This window comes from Morone saxatilis, unplaced genomic scaffold, assembly GCF_004916995.1.
Source record: "Morone saxatilis isolate NCDOM2014 unplaced genomic scaffold, NCSU_SB_2.0 Contig22, whole genome shotgun sequence".
NCBI classification, from domain to species: domain Eukaryota; kingdom Metazoa; phylum Chordata; class Actinopteri; family Moronidae; genus Morone; species Morone saxatilis.
The window spans coordinates 10,305,666-10,313,989 of NW_023339785.1; the positions used below are offsets into that span (position 1 = coordinate 10,305,666).

Sequence of the window (8,324 nt, forward strand, 5' to 3'; positions counted from 1 at the left end):
ATGTGCTTTTATTGGATGGTTAAGCCACAGAGACAGGATGCTGCTGGAGCTCTTAACAACGCCGGTTGATTTCTTTGTGTAGCAAGACCCACATTTATTTTATTTTATTCTGGCTGAGAAAAGGGTTGTGTTGACCTGTAAAGCACTACCTACCAGCATACGGGTCACTGCATGTACCTGCTGAATCCCCCACCTCTCCCTCCACTGACCGGATAACACCACAGGACAACCCCCCCCCCCTACACTTTCTCAATTCTTTTCAAACCCTGTGTTTATTCACCAACACACACACAACACACCTACAACACACACCACACCACACACACACACACAAGCACAGTCAGAACCAGCTCAGACAGGCCCAGTAAATCAGCAAGCTTGTAAGTAGGTCTCATTGACCCCTCAGGATCCATCGGTGCCTGGATCTCTCTGGATCATCCAGTCAATACATCAATAACCATCTTGTGTTTCTTGTTTTAAGACCCCCACTCCCACTCCCAACCCCACAACCCACTTCCTTCTCGCTGAATGTCAAACGGAGATTGGAGTCATCAATTACAAGTGTGTGTGTTTGTGTGTTTGTGTGTGTGTGTGTGTGGGGGGCGGGGGTGGAGCTGGAGCTTATTTGCTGCTGTCTATAGGAGTGAGCACGATACACATTCATATACAAACACACACACTGATGCACATTTTTTCTGTCACACACACACAAACATAAATGTCCCTTTCTCCCATGGGATCAAGGAGAAGTGGGTCATGGAGAGAAAGAGAGAGGCTGACCAAAGAATCCAATAGACCAGTTCATACATACGAAAATCTATAAACTAAAGATCAGCCGGTTGGCATACACTCTGTCAGCCTGAATAGTCTTTCAAGTCAGACCTACACTGCTCTGCTGGAGCCATGCATGGTATGTCAGGGTAATTCAATGGCTGGCTGTGCAGAGCGGCCATGCGGTAACACTGCAGCCAAATGGACAACACACAGATAAAGCATTTAAGCAATGATTATTCTTTCTGCTAGCACCTGAAATGATGTGTGCTGGAGCTGATTAGCTGGGTCAATACATCTGGCAGGTGCTCAGACTCCTGTTCTTTTTAAAATAGCTCAGCACACACAAACAAAAAAAGAAAAGAAAACAAGTGGTGTAAGAGAGGGCAAATAATCCACTTTGTCAGGCCTCCAAATTCTGCTTGGCAAAGCGCTCTCAGTCACAGGTCAGCTTCAATGTCTCAGCCCTTTGAAATGCCTTGAAGGATTCCACTCAGATCGACTGACATAGCGTCACACGTGCCATTTCAAATAGCTCCGCTTTCCATCAATAACAGACAGACATTTCACTGACAGTATAGTCTGTGCTGCGATGGAATGCTAAATATCACTTGACCTTGAGTTGTGTTGAAAGGCGGTGCACTGAATCTCTATAGCATATTCTCTGATTCACTTATTGATAATAATTAATGAAAGAGGAAATCTAACAAAGCTGACTCTTTCTTCCCTGCTACTCAAACCTTGCATTTAGTGATGGGAATTAATTTTAAAACCAAACCTCCCCTTCTCTTCTACCCTTAACACCCAAAGCAGCCCAGCCAAGGATTTAGGACAGAGCACGGCGAATTGTATCTCACCTCTGGCAGTGGCATGCCGTTGATGATGAGGTCTGGCTGCTGGTGGCCCTGCCCAGTGAACGGGTGCTGATAGCCATGGTTGGGAGCCGCATTGCGCGAGTTCTGGTTCTCCACGTTGAGGAAGGTGCTCTCGGAGCGCCTGCAGCCCAGCGGCAGGCTCTGCTGGTGGTAGTCGAAGTAGTTGAGCGAGGAGGTGAGAGATGAGCAACTCACCACATTCATCTTGTCTGTCTCCTCGACGTCACGTGGCACCAGGCGGATGTCGTTCTTGCTCAGCTTCTTCTTCTTGCTGGACTTCTTCTGGTTGCCATATGAGTACTCCGCCACCCTGCGCAAGTAGAAGAAACTGAACAGACTCAATAAAGCAGTGTTCTGCCTTCCCCTCCCCCGTCCACACGGTCAAAAAGCTTGCCCACCATGCCAGCTAGGGCACTGTTCGACCATGGGTGCCAGACAAAGGCTCATTGCCCGTGTCCGGGGGTGGAACAGCACACTTAAGTGACTCCCCACTCCCGGCTTGCAATTGAGCCGTCATCCCTTGTTTGTTTTTCATTTGCATGCTCAACAATCGACATGTCACAAACAGGCAGACAATATGCAAACATGCCAAAACCACAGAAGCAAAGCAAAAAGAACACACTGGTACTGAGCAGCACTACCGGTATATGCAATCATATTCAAAGCACACAACCCACACTAATTCCATTTTTTCCTTCATTATCAGGCGAGCCCACCAGCAATATGGAGTGCAGGAGAACTGCAGATTCAAATTCATTTAGCTGCTCTCAGTGGCTGCTGCAAACTTGAACTGAGTATTTTGACTTTAATAAGAGCAAATGAGCAACACAGCGATGTTTTATCAAAGGATCCTCAAACTGGAGGAAATATCCATTCTTCGCACAGCTTTGCAGTTTTCCACAGAACAGATGCTATACTCTATAGTGATGACTACAAACTTCACTAGACATATTTTATATAATTTGTGATGTTTTTTACCATCTGCATTACTTCAAACTCTGGAAGAGGCCACTTTTAACCTTTACCGCATGGAGCATATGGTTTATTTTCCATTAAAGCCCACAACAAAAGTATCATTTGCCAACAAAATTGACAGATGTGGAATGTCTTGATTTCCTGTCTCACTGCTACAGTAGCCCCCACTGGCCTCTGTTCCTCACTAAAATGCAGCTCTAATCCTCTGTCGCTTCTAAAAATCACACTGCTATAGAAGCAGCGCTGTAGTTTGTCTTTTTCATTTTTCTTTTAGATTGCATCTTGAAAACAGCTCCCTCCCCCATTCTGCTCCCCCTTGATTCAGAGGAAAGAAAATGGGCAGCTGCAAGGTTAGAAAATATTCCATCTCTTTTTCATTTATCATTTTAACATGTTGTCGCTCTACTCTGTGCCCAAATTGAAATCTGGGAGGGGAAATCTTCAGAGTCACACAGACTGACAGAGGACAAGCAATAAATTGGAGATAACTGCTCCTCATATTCGAGGTGGCGACTGAGAAGCAGAGCACATCAGTGCTGATTAAAGCACCCAGCAGGGAGAGTGGCTCACACTAGGAGAGTAAAGTACTGAGAGCAGTTTTGAATTTGGAATTTGTTGTTGTCTATCATTGTTTATTCTCTGAACAAAACGTATAACTGACATTGCAAACTGCAGAAAGTACCTGTTGTAATGAAGATGCCAACACATTGTGTCCTTCTATATCAAATCAGGCTTGAATAAAACACATTTGTAGTAATTTCTCAGTATTCCTATGATGGGAAGCAATGTGGGTCCTTGCTGTTAATGTAAAGGTCACTATTGAAACTTGAGTAATCATGCTTTTACTTAAAGCTACAAGGGGAAGGACAATAATTTATTTTAAAATTGAAGCCCTGCAAATTCAGAAAATGTTGAAAAGCATTTGAAAGTGGTGATAATTATTTACATTTTTTTTTTTAAATTAAACTAGAATAAAAAACACAATTCCTACTGTATATTGAGAGAAAAAAATCAGAGCAATATTGGGATATTTTTGAATGTTTTGTCATGACTAAATGCTTAAAAAATGGCCTAAATGAACAAAATTATGTTTAGAGCAAAACATGATTATAGCTTTAGGTTACATTCTCAAATCCAATCTATATGTAAATTTATAGTGGTAACGTGGCACAGGGAAATCAAAGCCAGAGCTGATGATCAGATTGATGAACAAAGCAGAATGGGCCAGAAAATAATAATCTGCTCCTTTCCAGGAAACTAGGTAAATAGTTAATGACTAAGATCTGACTTTACAGGTTTTTATATAATCTATACTACATTTTTTTTGTGTTTTTATTATTTTATTTTGTTCCAAATATTTCTTGGTGTAGAAGAAGGCAGAGGTAAATATGAATGATCCTGAAGGACTGTCCATAATCACACTAGATTAAAGCTGATAACAGCCAATCAGCCATGGTGGACGTTAAATAATAAATGTCTGGGACTGCTATTGAACCAGTGGGACGTTAATTGTCCGGCAACACGCCCGCAAATTGAACATGACAGTTGAACCGTTATATTTATAAGTCAATTGGTTACAATAGGACGAATTAAATCAATCAATCACGTTTTCCTTCACGCGGAGCAGTGGGACTCAGCAGAATGTGTTTGATTTAAAGCAGTCGGGTTTTCTCGTCTACCTCACTTTCAGCTGTGTGTGTGGGGGGGGGGGGAATAAAATCTGCAGTCCTCACATTCGGGGCCTCTACATGCTGCATGACAAAAGCAATGCACTGACAAGTCGCAGTTTCAGGCACGGTCGCGGGCAGACGCACGGGCGCACGCTCTCCCCCTCTCTCTCTCTCTCATATGCACACACACACAAACACAGACAGAGAGACATACACACACACACGAGATTTAGTCAGTACCTGCAGTTGTATGTCCGGATCTCTTTGTTATCCCTCTTGCACTTGACCGCCACGAAAATCATGGTGACGAAGAGGATTGCTGCGATAGAGCCCAGAGCGATGATGAAGATGAGGGACAGGTTGACAGGTCCAATAGACTCCTGTGCGTTCAGGTCTGGCGACAGGTACACCACGATGTAGGCCGAGGCGGACAGGGAGGGCTTGCCGTGATCCCTCGCCACCACTGTGATTTCGTAGGTGGATTTGGCGTTCTCTCCAAACATCCTGGTGGAGCGCACCTCTCCGTTCACCTGGTCGATCTCAAAGAAAGACCTGTCCCCCTCTGAGATTGTGTAGGTCAGCCGCCCGTTCTCCCCCTCGTCGTAGTCGTCTGCCTTAACTTGGGTCACCATGTAACCCACCCCGGCGTTTCTTGGGATGGACACCTCAGCCGTGCCATTAACCAGTGGGGGGTTTGTCATAACAGGTGTGTTGTCATTGACATCCAAGACAACAATACGCACAGTGGCGTTGCTTGATAAAGAGGGGTTGCCATTGTCTCTGGCCAAAACTTTGAAATCAAAAGTCCTTGTGTATTCATGGTCGAATGATCTCATGGAGTAAATGCGGCCTGATGGGTTTATACTGACATATGTGTTTACATCCATGTGCTTAATCTCACCGGGGACTATTGAGTAGGAAACTGTGCCATTCATCCCCAGGTCCGGGTCTTCTGCTGATACTGCAAGCAGACACGAGCCAGGGAGGTTGTTTTCCATCACCATCTCTTGATAGTGTGGCTTAAGGAAGTGGGGAGGGTTATCATTTTCGTCTGTGACTTTGACTACCAAAGATTTTGTGGCGCGTAAAGGCGGGATGCCACTGTCCTCCGCCTGGATGGTCAGGTTGTATGTGTCCTTTTGCTCTCTGTCCAGCCTCCCATCAACAAGTATAGTGGAGAAGCTCTCATATTCTTGAAGTCTGAACGGAACATTGCCCTGCAGCCTGCACTGCACTTTGCCGTTTGCCCCAGAATCCTTATCTGACACCCTCACTAGTGCAATGACATATCCACGCTGCGCGCTCTCACTAACTTCCACCATCTCTGTGTTCAGTGAGAGTAAACTGATGACAGGTGGGTTATCGTTCGTGTCCATCACGTTCACTGTGACTTTGCAGTGAGCCGGGATAGAGTTGGGACCTAAATCTTTGGCCTGGACGTCGATCTCGTATATTTGCGTAGTTTCATAATCCAAAACACCGTTGACGGTGATGATCCCGGTTCTGGGGTCAATTTTGAACGCGTCCCTCGTTTTCTCGGTGACGTAACTGTGGAAGGAGTACACCACCTCTCCATTAGTGCCCTCGTCAGGATCCGTTGCATTCAAGTCTATGACTAATGTATTGATGGGGGAATTCTCCATCACATTGACTGTATACACCGTCTCGTCAAAAACAGGGTTGTTGTCATTAGAATCAATCACCTTAATGTTTAACTGGACCGCGCCTATCTTAGGAGGGTCTCCTCCATCTTCTGCGCTGATTTCATATGAATAGTGGGACTGGGTCTCCCTGTCTAACGATTTTTGCACGACAAGCTCAGCAATTTTGGAGCCATCCCCTCTGGTCTTTATTTCTAGTCCGAAAAGCTCATTCGGGGTGATGGAATATGATTGCACTCCAAAGATCCCCGAGTCCGGATCGCTTGCCCCCTCTAGGGGAAACCTGGTACCAGGGGAGGCATTCTCAGAAATTTCAATGTCAATGTGGCTCGTTGGGAATCTGGGCGCGTTATCGTTCAAATCCTCAATCTCAACTTTGATGACACAGATCTCCATAGAGTTTGACATCACTTCTAGGGAAATAATGCACTTTGGGTTCTGTCGACAAACTACATCCCGGTCTATTTTCATCTGGGTTGTAAGGATTCCGGCTGGACTGAGTTCCACCCATCGTGGTTCTGAATTGGAAATAACCCTTAAGTACGGGGGCTGCGGTGCAATCTGAAATCCTTGCTTTAGTGCGTCCTTTGTCACATTTCCAATCACTGACCCCGGCTTCATCTCCTCGTTTATTCCATACTTCAGGTTGATAACAGCCTCAGTCCCGACCCAAAATAAGAGGAACACAGCGATTAATTGTATTAATTCCATCTCCTTGGCTTGCATTGTACCTGTTGAGTTTTTTTTTTATTTTCTAAAGACCTTGATTATTATGCACGTCAGAGAAAAAAGGAAAAAGGCTCCAAATGAATCATCACATTAAAGTGTCCGGAAAAGTGTTTAGGTGACGAATAGCTCTTGTGTATGGAAATTATATCATGGCGTGAAAGCTATAATTGTAACAAGTGCCTTAGCCTATTTTACTCTTCTCGGGCAGAGCACATCCTCCGGTTTACTGCAGCGGACGAAACATTGGGGACGACAGATCTGTGCAAACATGCTGAATCTTCTCACAACAGTGATTTAACCGTGTAAATCCGTGCAGCTCTCGTCAAGCGGCAAACTGGTCTTTACACATGATTCATATGATGAACTGTCCATTTTTCAAGTGGGCTGAAAGGAGGAGAAATGCTCGGACTGCATAGACAAAAAACGAGAATTCCTGTGAGCCACAAAAAGTCCACAAAAATTTATTTTAAATCTTCCGTGCAGATGAAGTAATGTGGGTTCAAAGGTCCGTGTTAAATTCTCCGCCTCGGTGCCAGCAAATATTTAAGTCGCATTCTGGATAAGCATCTTGCTCTGTGATATATTACAAGCAGTGATAAAATTTCCTCTTCTGCCGGCAGCTACGGGCTTTCCAACTGCACATCTGATGAAAAAAAAAAAACGCAAAAGGATCTACAGTCACAAAATTATTCAACAGCTTAAGTACGAATATCTTTGCCTAAAGAACAGGGGTGCAAATGCAGGAATGTCTCATCACATCACTGAAGTCCCGATTACCTTTTTTTATTTCCAGCAGATTTAGTCTTTCATCCCTTCCGCAAGTCTTGAAGCTTTTACTTACTAATTAATTTCCTCGTATCTCACTTGGAAAAAGGCTGAACATCCCGATAATTAGTCCTTGCAACACACACACACAAAAAGATCCGATGAAAATGTAGCCAAAAGCCAGTGAAGAGAAAAACGATGCAGGAGCCCAGTGTATGTATGTATTACATGTTGGGCTGCAGCAAAGTAGAAGCACAGAAGCCTGTATCCAGCCTATGGTTGAGGAGGCACAAAAAAGAAATCACCACTCGTTGCCAGTAGGCTGTCTAGTTGACTCCCAACAAGCGCTCCTCTCGCTTCACTGGTGCACACTGGCGGACGCGCAGCTCCGAGCCGAGCGCTCAGTCTCAGGACCCGCAATCCCCTCAGCCAATCAGGGGTTACACAGGAGGGCTAGAGCTGCTGGTGGGTGGGGCAAAGTACAGCAATGAAACACGGCCAACTACCTGTTCTCCTGCAGATGGACGACTCAACGGGCAATTACAGCGTACAAGCTGAAACACGAAGCTGTGTATTAGATGATCGTTGGGAGCTAGTGGTTCCGAAAGTGGGGTCTGGGGACCCATGGGGGGGGGGGGGCTCATGCGATTCCGCTATTGAGAGGAGTCTGGTGGCTGCTCGCCATTGTGACTTGCCTGACGCGAAATATCAGCGCCGCCGTTATTTGCTGGCGCTGTAGCAGGCATAAGACGAGTGCAAATCTGTCTAAATTATCCTCAGCTTCTCCTCTGTGTCGCGGCTGAGAGATTGTGCTCTGCTATCTCGGGGTTGGGCCGCCGGTCGTCCTCGTTTGTTGGGCACCATGGAACCCTCTCGAG

The 8,324-nt window shown here is 45.4% G+C and overlaps 1 protein-coding gene across 2 annotated transcripts in view; it reads right to left on the minus strand.

Moving 5' to 3' along the window:
* pcdh19 (protocadherin 19) overlaps window positions 1-7,953 on the minus strand; it is a 53,869-nt gene extending 45,916 nt beyond the window's left edge. The window contains exons 1-3 of one of the 2 annotated variants that reach the window (XM_035669362.1): window positions 7,459-7,953; window positions 4,532-7,324; window positions 1,629-1,974 (exon numbers count right to left, since the gene is read on the minus strand). In XM_035669362.1, the coding sequence (XP_035525255.1) occupies window positions 1,629-1,974; window positions 4,532-6,678 (2,493 nt within the window). In that variant the 5' untranslated portion in view covers window positions 6,679-7,324; window positions 7,459-7,953. Of the gene's footprint in view, window positions 1-1,628; window positions 1,975-4,531 lie in introns of both variants that reach the window. The other variant, XM_035669363.1, reaches the window with a different exon arrangement.
* Window positions 7,954-8,324: the final 371 nt, after the last annotated feature.